Source organism: Macrobrachium rosenbergii, chromosome 11 (genome assembly GCF_040412425.1).
Source record: "Macrobrachium rosenbergii isolate ZJJX-2024 chromosome 11, ASM4041242v1, whole genome shotgun sequence".
Lineage (NCBI taxonomy): Eukaryota > Metazoa > Arthropoda > Malacostraca > Decapoda > Palaemonidae > Macrobrachium > Macrobrachium rosenbergii.
Window position 1 is genome coordinate 5,004,694 of NC_089751.1, and position 15,852 is coordinate 5,020,545.

Here is a 15,852-nt window from a genome sequence, read left to right on the forward strand (position 1 = left end):
CATATTAAACTGGTTTCTTACAGCTCTTGGCTAAAATTTGTTATTCTCATATCAGCTTATGCACTGCATGTTAAGCGCTCTGTAGATTTTGTTTCTAATATGGAATCATTGCCATCTTATTTCATCTTGAAACAAGTCTAATTATATAATCTGTGCTTTTCTTCTATGTTGCTTGATTATGCTTTTCCTTTAAGACCAGTTATGCTCAATAAGCTTTTGTTGATACCTGTACTGTATGTTCCAAATGTATTGATGGATGCGTGTTGTGTGTTATTGGTGGAATAGGTCGGGGTGGAGTCAAATCCCCTTCGTCCGGGGGGAGTGGATCAGGATCGGGCTCAGGGACCGGGGTGAGGCGACAGCATTCCCTGACGGAACGAGATCATCCACGAAGTGATCGTGTCTCCGTCCATGATGGTAAAATGAGAAAGTTTTTCTGTAACTTTTCACAGAGGAAAAACACTAAATTTGTTACACAGAAATACTTTTGAATTACTAACTGCATGATGAGAACCTCAAGTCACATTTGGCTGTGGTATTAATTGTGTAGTTATAAATTATACTGATGCATTGTATCTTTTATGATGCCATGTACATACCGTCAATGCTGCTTGATTATCAGCTGTTTGTAAATAATTGTGTGAATATTAACCCTTAAGTTAGTATGTATCATTGCAGTGCAGATGCATGGCCAAAATGACATCATCCTAAAAAATTTTTGATTAATGAGGCACAAGTAACTATCCACCGAAATAAAGTTATCAGTTACTTATGTTCATGTAATAAAGAGAAGTTACATCTGACATTTAAAATAATTTTTTCCAAGTATATTAACTGAGAAATGGACATTATGTATCTGTTGAGTTTTAGTTTTAACTGCTTATTTTGGGGAGTTTTCTAGGAATCACTACTTTTGTAGTTTCAGAAATTGAATATTTGTGTACAGAACATATCTTAAAGATATTAATTTTTTATATTTACAAAATGGTAACTATTAATATGTTAATTTTAATACAGTAATGAGAAAATAAAGTTTTCTATTAACTGATGTAAAAATGATAAATGATAGTGAGTTTGCTTGTGATATCTTGAATAATCTGTTTTTTATTTAGAGATTTGAATGTGATTTTGAAAAGTTGAACATCACTTGTAAATATAGCTTTGTTTGGCTGCTTTTAATTTTAACTGGTATCTGGTCTGTCTTATGCTTTACTGTTTTGCATTACTGTTTTATGTGGGATTTGTATTCAAGATACTAATAGTGTTTTGGCTTTGACTAATTAAGTCTATATTGATTTACATCTAAGTAACCTTGTTAAATGATCAAAGCTTACATTGAAAAGTGTTAAGGTGACAAGATTACTTGTAATGGTACTGTATAGAATGTTTTACATGTACTTAAAGATTGCAGTTCATACTTTTTGTCAAGATGAGTAAGTTGAATAAGGTTTTGATTAGATGTATACAGTACTCTCATGACTGTTAGTAATTCAGTTCAGTTGTAGTAGTTTGTGATTAATTTAACTTGCACATGTAGGCTAACAAACTTTATGCTAACTCAGTTTAGTAGGTAATGATGGGACCTGTGACTTATCAACCTTGCTAGAGAATGTTTGTAACTAATGACTTTGCCTGTCTCTGACACTGTGGCGCCACAGGAGACCAAGAGGGGGCATGCGGGGGTTTCAACTGGGGATCTATATACCCCCAGTGGTGGTGGTCTTGCAATCATGAAGTGACTGATAGAGAGTGCATTTACTGCTGGCGACAGTATCAGTCACAAACCTTCGGTGATCAGTATTCGTACTATCTAGCCTCAGCCCAAACTTGCCAGCCCTCCAAAACAGACTTGGTCCCTGCTGGGCTTCATGGGGGCCTTGGGGGAGGAGGATATCCGCAGGGTCTAAGCTACAACATCCCTGTTAGAGATGACTCCTACCAACACCCCTCCTACAGTCATGGCCTATCACATGAACGTGTAAGGGCTCGGGCCAGTCACCCAGCCCACTCCCAGGCTTATGGTAAAGTTTTTCAGTCAAACTTGGCACCCTTGTGGCACCATGTTGTGTTGTGCTTAGTGTGGCTGGTAGCACACTGCAAGAATTTGATTTTCATAAGTTTCTGTTTTCTCAGGTTACATAAATGGCTGCTGGTTGTTTAGTTTTCCCCTTAATTGCATGAGTTAAATTTGAAATGAAGTAATATTTACTCAAAAGACAGCATTTTTGAAGTTTTCATTATTTTTTGTGTTATTGTTAATACACACTATAGTGTACTTGTAATGGTCAGTTACCATACGTCCTTATCAAAAATTGCTTTTTGATGCACTGCCTAAGTTTATTTGTGTATTGTTTCTTGTGTTTTAATCAATTAAACAGGAATTGAATTGGTGAGTTTAGAATGTACAGTAGGTGAAGTTGCTGTGAAGTCACATGTCAAGTAGCATTAAGTGCACAAGGCTATGTTAAATTTTTTTTTTTGCATGATGGCTTATTTCATTATCAATACTTGGTATTGCCAGCAGCCATTTATTTAATCAATCCAAAAATTATAATTTAAAGGAAATTTTAAGTATTTTTTCATGTGATGGGCCAAAATTGACTGATTTGTACTTTGATAGGGCTGGGGCATTGGTTTGTGTTTTGTAAGATTAAAGGCCACAATTACCAAGTATTGATTTAGTGAAAGCTAAGATTGTGAACTTGGTAGTTTTGCTGTGGCATAAATGTTGTCACAGAATTATGTAAGCTTTTCCAGAAAGTTGTTAGGACTACTGATAGTAACCCTTTAAATAAATAACATTGACTTCTGTTTATACTGTAGTGCCATACAGTTTTTGCATGCATTTTTACATATGTTGAATATTATTTCAAATAAGCAGTCTTGTAAAGTATTAGGAATGAGAGCATGGGGAAAATGAGGGCATGAGTGAAAATGAAAAAGCTTTAGTGATCAATGAAATTGATATACTAACTAGAATATTTTAACTTTAAATAGGAATTTGGTGTGAAACTAGAAAAGTATCATGAAGTAAAAATTTCATATGAATTGAACAAGTGGCTGAGCACTTGGATGGTTTGTAATGAGTCTTAATTCTTAATCTGTGAAGTGTTCTGAAAGTTGGTTTTCATTGCGCAGATACAGTGGACCCCCGCCTATTTGCGGTTCTCTATTCACGGCTTCACCTATTCATGGATTTCTCTGTGGAACATATATACACATTATTTGTGGAAAATTCACCTGTTCGTGGCCTTTTTCATAGAGAAAATTCACAAACTACTATATTTTCATATTTTTGTCATTAAATGCACGTTTTGGGATAAAACTATTAAGATGTTCAGCTATAAGCATTTTTAGAGGGTTTTTTGGTGTTTTGAACTATCAAAACAGGCAGTTGTAAGCGTGTTTAGAGGGGTTTTTAGTATTCGTGGATTTGGCTATTCGGGGGGGATAGTCGTACACATCCCCCGCCCGCCAATACCGGGGGTCGACTGTATATGAAAGATTACTGCATTTTTTTTCCTCTCAAAGTTGGAAGCAAGTGGAAGAAAATTCAACCTAAGATTGTGAATCAGGATTTGCTGTGGTACTGCTAACATATGTGCTGATATTTTTATGCCTGTAGTTTTGTTGAGGAATATTTTGTGGTTCTTTTTAAAAGATTTGTAAAAAGATAATGCATACAAGACAGAGCAGTGTGACAAATTATATAGGAATAATGATCTTAGAATAGTTCTGTCCGCATGATTTATTTACAGTACAGTAGTAATATTTGAAATTTTCAGCTACTTATTAATGAATGAATATATAATGGTAATTTGCTCATAAGGTTCTGGAGTGGGAAAGTAGAGTGGCAAAGTACAGGTGTTCAGAAGAAATAGAACAATGGTCCTGTGATCAGCAGCAGTGGACCATTGACCCTACCATTGAATGAACGTAATTGCTAGAGAAAAGTAATGTAGAAACTGTCATGCTTGTGAATGGTAATTACAGAAATTCCCATTAAAGAGGTGGGGGGGGATGCTATATATTCTATTAAAGGCTTCAGTTACCTCCAAGTAGGGTACTGTAATTATTTAATGGTTTGTGTGATATTTTTATGTATGGTTTTGAGTAGTATTGGCATTTAGAATTCAAAGAAGTCAATATAAACCTTAAGGTTCATAGCAATGATGTATATTTTTTAATTTTCTGGAGTTTTCCATTTTTCCCCTGAGCAGAATCTGTCTATAATGACATTCATAGATAAACAGAAAGATTGAAAAATGTTGAGGCATAGAAAATGATGCTTGATTAATTTTTCCAGTCTGTTTGGTATGCAGTATAAGTGAACTTGACAAAAATTGTCAAAATCATAAAGTCATGAAATATATTTATATTAATCAAGGGTCTTCAGATTGTTTTTCATCTTGTGTATGATTTGAAGAGCTCCTTTCTTCTGTTTGAGGAATATAAATTGCTTGATTTCCTAACGCACTAATACGGATAGAAATGATTGTCTTTACCTAAAGTTTTGAATTAGGTTACTTTTGTTTTTGTGGATATTTTCTAGCTCCTTGAATTGGAAAGAAAAAACATCTTCTTAAGGATGTTCAATTTTTTCATGTGGTTAATGTGGCCTAATTTTTAAGGGCAGTTAATATATGTAAGTGAAGTACAGTTTGATTCATTATTTTCGTAGATTGGGTAGTAAAGATATTTTGTGAAATATCTTTGGTGTAGTGTTTTGATAATTTTTCATAATTTGTTTATGGCATAGTGAATCTGGTGAACTTGGGACTCTGATAATAAACAGTGTCACTTGCTCCTCTTCTTCTTCTTCTTCTTTTAACGTGCTTTTTTCCCATTTTTGTATGGGGTAAGCACGATGCCTTCTTTTGAAAGACTTTTGATTTGGCTTTGCGGTAGACCGTAGTCTCGATCGGCTGCCCTGCCTGACATCGCTTAGACCCCGGTAGCGTATGGAACATGTATCATACCAGACCCAATGCCCTTTCTCCCAGCAGCGAGAAGTTGTTGCGCGGGTAGGTCGAGAGTTCGAGACGTGTGAGATGTTTGTTATGTTTTTTTTAGATGATGTTGGAGTGGCTTTGTTTTGTGTATGTATTTAGTCTGTAACACCCATTTGCTTTTTAAACAAACCTATCCGTTGATTACATACATAATCCCGGGGTGTCTACATGGATAGCACGATTGTAAAATGTACAGGGAGGTTTTTGATACCTGAAATATATGTAAATGGGGAAGAGAGGGAGTTGGAGCTCTATGTTGTTGTGGGAGCTCTATGTTGTGTAAAGAGGTCTTTGAAGAGGTGAGAACATTTCTGTTATTGGAAAAACATGAAAGCTGGTACAGTGGACCCTCGCCTATGCGTGGTTACGGATTCACGGCTTCACCTATTCACAGATTTCCCTGTGGAACATATACACACATTATTCGCAGAAAATTCACCTATTCGCAGCATTTTTCATAGAGAGAGATTCACAAATTACTGTATTTTCTTATTTTTATTATTAAATGCACTTTTTGTGATGAAACTATTTAAAAATTCAGGTATAAGCATTTTTAGAGGGTTTTTTGGTGTTTTGAGCTGTCAAAATAGGCAGTTATAAGCATATTTAGAGGGGGATTTAAGTATTCGTGGATTTGAGTTATTCACAGGCGGTAGAGGTACGCATCCCCTGCAAGTACCGGGGGTCGACTGTATTGAGAGGGTATTAAGAAAGAGATTAGTGGACTATTGTACTGATAAATGAAATTATCCTGTTAATAAAAAGACCAAAAACTTATGATGAATGCATCAGGCCTATGGACAAAAAATAGAGATTTTTAAAAGGATGTGGTGACATTGCTAATTTTCATGACCAGAGTGTATTAGTGAGATCATATTATGAAGAGGGACGTTGCAAATAGATGTGTCCAGTAGCAGGAAAATAAGACCGAGACCACAAAGGCTGAGATGGTTAGGAATTGCAATGAGAATGGGAGAGAACTTTGTAAGAAAAATAATAGAGATGTAAGCAGCAGGACACAGACCAGTGAGAATGCTAGGGAAATGGAGGATAGGTGAAGACGTAGACCTGATGAGAATTCAGTTGCAAAGTTTCCACAACAAGAATGGAGAGAACTCATTTCATGCCTACTTCCTAAAGTAAAAGTTTGATTGATGCTGAAACTTATAATAAGAAAATTAATGCAAGTAAAACTGTAATTCTTCATTCTTTATGCCAAAAAAGACTACCAAGAAGTATTCCAAGTTACTCATCAAAATGCTCATGCACATTTTATCCTGGGCTTCTTGATGTATAGTCCATGTATTCGATACCTGTAAGCAGAGTACAGGTGATTACTGATAGTTGAACACATTTTCCAATGATGCCCAGACTTCAGCCAGCAGTGGATGTCAAGAATTTAAAACAAACCAGTTAGGGAAGTTGTCAGGAGCGTCATCATCTTCACTGAATTAATCTTATATTTTTTAATAATAGATCACTTTGTTTAACCCATGGATATTTGATGAATATCCCTTATGACCCAGTACCTTTATGTAGAGAATATACCTTCATTGTTAACATACAAACATTTTATGGAATTGTTAGCTTCAACCAAGACCACATATGTACAGAAACAAATCAAGAAAATTTTGTCAGCCATCATTTTCAGATGACCTAATCATTTGTTTTGAAAGAAGTACTGTGAATGAAATAGATTTTATCCAAAACAAATCCTTTAAGGCCATGCTTATATTAGCAAAATTTTAGCTTGGAGGTCTGGTTAAACTACCTGTTGAAAGATGACTGTAAGCCTACAGTATGTTGTGTTTAATTGAGAACTGATAAACCAAAGTGTTCCAGTGCTAGGTTGTCATCAGTCCAAACTTTATAATTAAAATAAATCTCATTTAAGGGATGCATATGGCCTCAGTACACTCGTCCTGATTTAAGCTAAGCGATATTACCTATCTTGTTGTAGCTTTTATTTATCCTGGCTTCCCAAGTTTATGGATGTTGTCTGTATGTTTTTTATATTTTACTAGATTCTTTTTGCAATGAACAACCACTCGAGATAAGTCCATCCCTCTCACCTTAGTTAATGAAGAAGAAAAAATATTCAGCATTCATAAAGATTGCAAGTTATGTTACAGTTGCATTTCAACTTTCTAATGTCATATAATATCATAGATTGTTCTTGTTGGCAAAAATCATTGCATTCATAGTGAGGCTGCCTGTGTCTGGACTTTTATCCTAGGCCATTGTTGGTCATGAATTTTATTTTATCCTCACCAGTTGTTGGTCATGAATTGTATAGATCTCAATTTTTTATGGATTTTTTTGATGGGAAGAAAATATTGTATACTGTTGCTGGCATGGCAGTTTCTTGAGGTGCTTTTCTTTCCATTTATAGTTTTGACATCCTCAGATATGAGAAGTATTGATACAAAGTCTTACTGGAAATTTGAGTGTGCTAGCTTGTATCAATAATTCTTGTTTTAATAATAGATCTGTCGAAAGCTTGTACTCTACTTTTCCTGCTCTTTTATTGTTCTGTTTATAAGTAAGTAGAATTTGAATTGAGAGGTTCTGTTAAAACAAGTTTGTTACTTTGATGACGATTTTAATCTTTATGTAAGGTATTAATTTCATTTTACAATTGGTACAGCCATGAAACCAGCTGGTGCCCCAAGTGTCCGACGTTCACAATCTATGAACTTGAATGATATGAGTGATATTAGGTCAAGAATAGATCAGCGTTCTGAAAATGCCCCATCGTCTTATAATAGTGATTATGGTGGTCGAGATAGGTTTGTACTTTATATTTTTGTTATTATGATGGAATGTAGATATGATTTTTAAGTAAGATTGATTGTTTTTCCTGTTTATAGACAAAAAAAAATGTGATATATGATTAACTGTGTTTGCGTTCTTTACTTTAAGCTCTGTGAGTGATGGCCAAGCGGAAGAATTTGTTGTACAGCGTTCCCGGGGAGTATCTACGCTTAGTGATATGATGCGCACACAGTCACCTAGACCTCAAGATCTAGAGTCGCATTATTCTTCAAGGACGGCAACCAAAGAAAGGTTCAACATGGATAGTAAAGAGGAGGAAATGGGAGAGCGAAGTAGAGGATTAGGCCGACGAGGAAGTTTTACAAACTCTCATCCAGATTTGCCAGCTGCTGGAATGCCATCTCGTTATGAAGAAAGACCTCATGGTCGTTCCAGGTCTCGTAGGAACTCAATTAGTGCTGAAGACTCACAGTTAACTATAGAAAATTTTGGTGGAAGCCAAGACAATTTAAATTATATTTCCAGAAATCCTGATAAGGAGCCATTCACTCACTCAGGCAGAAGGGACAGTTCCGTGTGGGAGGGTTCGCAACAGTCTCGGGAGGGTAGTACCAGACCTGAATCTCGAAGTAGTCGAGAACGTAGTGTTGAAAGACGTTTAGATTTGCATCGAAGAAGTATAGAAGATTTAGATAATCGATTAGTAGATAAATTAGAAAGAGAAGCCTTAGAAAGAGAAAAGAGAGATTCTTCGCAGTACACTAGTAAAGAAAGATTAGTAGTGCAGCACCCTAGAAAAAGTTATGTAGAAACAATGGATTCTGGCAGTGAAAGTGATATTTCATTTGATAGAGAAAAACAAATGACAAAGGCAACTAGTTTTGCAGAGTTGTCGAAGCTGAAAGAAACGTTACCAACTGGGATCAATATTATATATATGCAGAGTGACAGAGAAGAGACTGCAAAGAAAAGTAACAAAGGATCCGAAAAGAAAACAACATTTGCCGCCCTCCCAAATCAAACTACATGGAAACAGCAGAGTGCACAAACTCATTCTGATGATAACAAATCTGTTGGCGGTAAGTTTGTGATAGTGTTAAATTTTTTCTTTATGCTTTATGGAAACCTACTAAGCCTTACAAACGTCAGTCAGGCTCCACACACATGGATGTACCTTTCTCAGACCTAACATTATATAGTGATATTCTGCAACCTTCATCAAGCCTCACACACTTGTGAAGGTACTTTTCTGAAACCTAACACTGTACATTGCTATTTGAAATTGTATGCAAGATTCAACAGTATTAATTGTAAGCAATACTAATATGCAGATGTACTAACACGTACAAAAACCCATATTTTAAAACTACAGCATGTTTGAAATAATTAATATATTTTATCTTGGACCATTGTTGATTAATCTTTTTGTGGGGGTTTTCACTGTTGTAATGTTAGAACCCATTGTAAAGTTGATTACTGAAAAATCTCTGTGAAATTTTTGAGTTGAAAATAATTGCCAAAAATGAAGTATCGTTGCACTATAACTACTCGGTGGTTGGATTTTAATAATGCAACAACTCATAAGTGAATCAGAGTATTACAGAGGGAAACAGAAAAGGAATGGTTCAGAATAACAATGGAAGCAAATGGGCGAAATTGTCTTGGCCATTTAGAACATATGTACATACTCCATTGTGCTGTCACATGTAATAACAGTTTTGTCAGCTACATCACACTGAGAGGACACTAAGTGGGGTTCACGAGCAAGGACTATGATGGATTGCCAGAAGCAATGGGAGTTGGATACTTGTAGTAGTCATTCATAGTGCTTGCTTTTATATGTAAATTGTCAAACATCCAGGTGAATGACAGTAGACTGTAGTTGATGCTGTACGGGGCTTTCTAAACAAAAATTGATTCTCCATCATTTACCTGGAAAGGTAGTTATCAGTATTATATTATGTTCTTGCTTGCAGACCCAGAAGGTATTTACTATCTAATTGTTATTTGTAAACTGATCAGAAATCATTATAGTTAGGAAAACATGGATAAAATTTTAAGTTTAAGGAGGTTTACTGTGTATCATCTATACTTTATGCATACAGTATAGTATCAAAAACTGTGAACTCATCAATACAAAATATTTGACAAAATTTTGTAAATAGGAAAATCAACTACTGTGTTTAGTAGACAGATCCTTAATCTTTAATGTGTAGTAAAAGGATCATTCAGTTTTTATATATATTTCAGGTTACATCAACAACCTGGTGTTTTATTTGTGGTTAATTTGGATTTTGTAATAGAGTATGAACCATTATACTTAAAAAATCACAGTAGATGCACGTAACTTCAGTGTATAAGCGAATCCCACAGGAAAATGACAGGCAGTAGTTCAGTACCAACTCTCTCACGTTTATTAACGATGCATTAATAAACGTGAAAGCGCTTGGTACTGAACTTCTGCCTGTCGTTTCCCTGTGGGATTCGCTTATAATGTGAACCATATGAAAGTACTAACTTGAGTAATGTTGAAATTTTTTGTCATATAAAAGTCTTTGATTATACAGCATGAAAAATGTACTGTTATCACATTTTGATTATTACGTCTTTTGCTTATAGTTGTAGATGGTTAAACAGTAGGCGGAGATCAAGGCATGCTTTTATTGACATAGTCATAGGATTTTACACAATTTAGTTTAGATAAAATTGTGATGTACATTTTTCATTTAGATAGAGTTACTATTCAAATAATCATCTAAAGTTACTGGAGTGTGCTTTGAATATGATGTGAATATATTTAAAATTGCCATAGTTTTCCAAAATTTTCTCATTCAGTTTTGCTTCATAGTCTTATATACATAAATATGAAATATATATATATATATATATATATATATATATATATATATATATATATATATATATATATATATGTATATATATATATATATATATATTTATATATATAATATATATATATATATATATATATATATATATATATATATATATATATATATATATATATATATATATATATATATATATATATATATATATATATATATATATACATATATATATATATATACAGGCAGTCCCCGATTAACGGCGAAAGGGTTCCATTCCTGGCTGAGCGCGCTAACCGACAATCGGTGATAGTGCCGTTAACCGGATATCAGCTCTGTTAACCAGTGATTGGTGCCGAAACCCCACTTACAGTGCTGTTAACTGGAGATTGGCACCAAAGTCCCCACTTAACAGTGCCGTTAACTGAAGATCAGTGCCAAAAATCTGGTTAATGATGTAGCTAGCCAGGCACTGAAACGCCATTAACCGATGCCGCTGGTAAGTGGGGACTGTCTATGTATACTGTATATGTCAAATATGAACCCATAAAAATGCCAAAATGTAGAACGTAAATGCTATATTTCAGAGACCAACTGTCTCTCTCATCAGGCAAGTAATGAATGAGATAGAGTTATAGAAAAGCGGTATTTATACCTGAAGGTCCGTAGATCAGCCGTTAATGTCTTTCCAGTGGACAATTTCTCTTTAATCTTAATGGCTGGTTGGAGGAAGATTTTATCTATATCTGAGTCCCAGGCTCCTTTTGAAAGGTTCATTGTATTTCTTTGTTTAATCAAAGCTGATTCCGCCCTCTGGCTTTTGTACCGACAGTTGCTTTATAAATTATACAGTACATGACAAATTCCAGTTTATTCTGTGATTATGGTTATTTATGTGGTTAAAAATAGCTGGACTGTGTTGTCTTTAACTGAACATTTATGCTGTATTAATCTGGATGTTTACCTGTAAAACCAATGTATGATTGTCACAGTCAAGGTCCCCTTTAAAAACTCCTGACTTTGGGGACTGACTTTTGTTGGATGTTAATCAGGGATTTGACTAAGGTCCCCAAAGACACAGGAGTTTACAAAATCCCTTGCCTCGACTGTTACCAATCTTATATTGGTTTTAAAGGTAAATCACTCCCCAGAGATTAATACAGTACAGGTATTGCCCTACTTACGATGGGGTTAGGTTCCAAAAAACCCATCATTTGTTGAAAAAATCGTATCTCGAATATAGCCTAGCCTTTGTATTGTTTTTACATTTATTTTCAATTTTCAACGTGTTTGTTTTAATTTTCAATCAGTACCATCTATACATATATGGTAGCCTAGCCTACACTACACAGTATATTCTATACATACACAGCATAGTAGTTGTTAGTGTGAACTAATTCTGCAGGTTCATTGTAGATTGACTTATGATAATTCAGTATAAAGAGAAATTGAATAACAAACAAGGCTTAGCCTACACTGGTGTATTGTATACATATTCGGTAGCCTAGCCTACATTATACTGTACTCTATATTCACATATTAACATCGTATTATACAGACATCAACTTAAAAATTGTACATCTTTTCCATGGATCTTTTAAAAAGTTACGCTTTACTACACTGTACCCAATAATATTGTATATGTTCTCATACCGATCAGTGTTTTGGTTTGGAAGTCGATTACTCGGTAAGTTTATTTCGTCACATTTAACTCAGTTCAGAGTGCTTTTCTTACTTCTAGTTTGAGTAAATGATTCTCTAGATACTTTATTTATATGGGACAAGGATACTTTTCGTTATGAAAAGTGTTTTTAAGTCGAAATATAACTTAAATACGTCTCGTTGTGAAGTTAATTTAGCTATTTTTTTCGTTAATAGATGACGTTGGCAGCTGGCTGGTTGGGGGCATGTTTGTTTTGTGTAAAAAAAAAAAATCAAGATTCTGTTTGCTTTTTTCTCTTGATTTCGTCGTAGTACGAGCTTCATGTATTTATCTTTTATCTGCGTGAAAACAGCAGTAATGTGTGTTCTTTCGTGCCCAGTAGTTTGATTAAAATACTTTCTCTCCAATTTTATTTACAGTTGAGTTTCATCCATGTTGTCGATGCACAATAATTTATAGTCATTAGTAGCTTGAACATTGTTTTCTCAGCTTCAGCTACAACTTGCAGCTTAAATTTAGCAGTATATTTCCTTGCCGATCTTTTCTCCAAAGCGAGTAAGGGTACAATGCAAAAAATATATCGGTTTTATTGCTCTTAACGTCATTTGTAACATAACTACAGTAGTTGTTTAACCATACGATGGTTGAAATACAAGCAAAACAGTTGTTATCCGATTCGGTTATGTGCAAAACAACAGTTTCACATTTGGTTGTTTATAGCTGTACGCATTTATGCAGGGGTATAACGTTACTAACAATACTTTTATCATTCTCTTTTACTGTTTTAACTAGAAGATGGAATAAAGAGATGGAGGAAAAGAAGTTTGTCTATTGTAAGATGGTCTCTCCTGCTGCCTGATTGTACGCTGCTGCCTGCACCCGTGCGAAACTTAAAAATATTTTCTAATTGTTGTATCGGTATTAATTGCTAACCCCATCGCAAAATTGAAACATCGAAAGGCGAATTATCGTAACTCGAGTGCTACGTGTATAGCATAAACGTTCAGTTAGGTACTGACAATAGAGCTAAGCTATTTTTATCCATTTAAATAACCATAATCACAGAATAAACTGGAATTTGTCACGCATAATTTATAGCAGCAATTGTTGGTTCAAAAACCAGATGGTGGAATCAGCTTTGATTAAACAAAGGAATATGATGAACCTTTCAAAAGGACCCTGGGACTTGGGACTCGAATATTATAGATAAAATCTTCCTCCAACCAGCGATTAAGAGGATTAAAGAGAAATTGTCAACTGGAGTGATGTAACAGCTGACCTATGGGCCTTCTGGTTTAAATACTGCTTTTTTGTAACTTTCTCATTCATTACTTGCCTGAAGAGAGAGACAGTTGGTCTCTGAAATATGGCATTTATTTTCTACAATTTGGCATTTGTTTGGGCTCCTTATATTTGATGGAATTCTCTTTAACAGAGAATATTTCACTTATATTTATATATATATATATATATATATATATATATATATATATATATATATATATATATATATATATATATATATATATATATATATATATATATATATATATATATATCTATATCTATATATAAAAAAATACACATACATACATATATATTTACATACATACATATATATATATATATACATATATATATATATATATATATATATATATATATATAATATATATATATATATATATATATATATATATATATATATATATATATATATATATATATATATATATATATATATATATATATATAATATATATATAATATAGATTGTGTACATTTAATTAGAGATAGTGCAGAATATTAGGTATTGTACTATAGTTGGTGTTAGCTGATCTCTCCTTGAAATATGTCTGTAATAAACATTTTATCATGGCAACACTGGTTATGATATCGGCTGCTGATTGGTTTATTCCATTTTATTTGAATGTACGTAAAGGGACTTTGAATTACTTCCAAAACACCTATCAGTGTGGAAATTGGTGCTGAAAATCACTGATTTTCACTGATTTTCGTCGCTAGACAAGTTCTGAAAAACCTGATCGCCGATAACTGGGGACTGCCTGTATAATATATATATATATATATATATATATATATATATATATATATATATATATATATATATATATATATATATATATATATATAATAAATGTATACATTTAATTAGAGATAGTGCAGAATATTAGGTATCGTATTGTAGTTGGTGTCAGCTGATCTCTCCCTGAAATATGCCTGTAATAAATATTTTGTCATGGCAACACTGCTTATGATATCGGCTGCTGATTGGGTTATTCCATCTTATTCAGATGTATGTAAATGGACTTTGAATTCCTTCCAAAGCACTTATCGGTATGTAACACATGGGATTAGACAAAAAATGCAAAAACAATTAAGTATAAATAAATCCTATTGAGTTTTACATGAACAGTATACCAGGGCTATTATGATACAACAACTAAGTACACCAGTAAGAAATACAGGTGAACGTCTATGAACTACCAGAGAAGGAGGCAGACCACGAGAGATTATTTAACTAGACTTTCAGATTTAGAGCTTCAGCTGAATCTGAACTGCCTTTGCTTTTATTCCAGTGTGGGCATCTGAACTTGTCTAAAGTAAATTTTTTCTTTTAAATAAGGTAGTATATATTGCACAGGCATCCTTTGAAAAGGACTTGACTGCACATTATTTCTTGTAATAGCGAGTGTTGTAAGCCTTTTATAACTGACAACCTATGTATACTGTACACCCCATTCATACTGTACCAGTGTCTAACATACATGTTTCAGTTATAATTTTTTCTTCATAATTTTTTCTTTAATAGATAAAAGTCGTCATGTTATCAGTGAATTCTAAAGGCACGACTGACCCAGTCAGACTTTCAGAATTCCTTTCTAGTCCGAATGTTGCATACTTGTTGTTGCCTTTCTTTCATGCTGATCTTAACAACCTTCCTTATAGTGCTTGTTTTATGAAAGCAAGTAGAAATCAGGTCATGAGAATAAAGTGGGTTAGGTCTACAGCACACGGGGCAGGTTGGGCACCGATACAGTAGCTCTTTAAACTTTCGGAGGGAGAACATTAAGAGACCTCGCTGTTAACAAAGCCGTACTGTATTTTATAGAAACCACATGTATGTCAATTGTAAGGTGTTGCAAAAAGAATTATTTGAAATGAAAAATATACATGATAAATGTACTTGACCTTTGCGAGCCTAATGAAGCCATGCATTCAAAATGCAATCTTGTGACTTTAGTTTTTTCAGTGATACTAAAAGGAGCATCTCAATTTTTATGGTTTTTGAAATACATTTCTGCCTTTTATCACATTCAGCAGTTTATTGACCATAAACCTGGAAAACTGTGTAACCATTGTTAGGCCCTGAAATCGAGTATCGGCTTATTATTCTGTTGACACTGATAGACATTATGAATGGGCAAAGCTGATGTGAGAGAAAATCAGCTTAGGCCTACGTACAGGTATGCATTGCCTCTTCTCTGTCACTACATACAGCAAAATGCTAATTATCTTTACAAAGTATTGT

The 15,852-nt window shown here is 34.1% G+C and overlaps 1 protein-coding gene across 17 annotated transcripts in view; it reads left to right on the top strand.

Moving 5' to 3' along the window:
* Nucleotides 1-15,852, top strand: part of Patronin (calmodulin-regulated spectrin-associated protein patronin) — a 141,537-nt gene that overhangs the window by 45,236 nt on the left and 80,449 nt on the right. For all 17 annotated transcript variants that reach the window (XM_067111077.1, XM_067111078.1, XM_067111079.1 and 14 more), the window contains exons 8-11: nt 286-417; nt 1,659-2,021; nt 7,660-7,801; nt 7,935-8,866. In XM_067111077.1, coding sequence (XP_066967178.1) covers nt 286-417; nt 1,659-2,021; nt 7,660-7,801; nt 7,935-8,866 — 1,569 coding nt within the window. The remainder of the gene's footprint in view (nt 1-285; nt 418-1,658; nt 2,022-7,659; nt 7,802-7,934; nt 8,867-15,852) is intronic.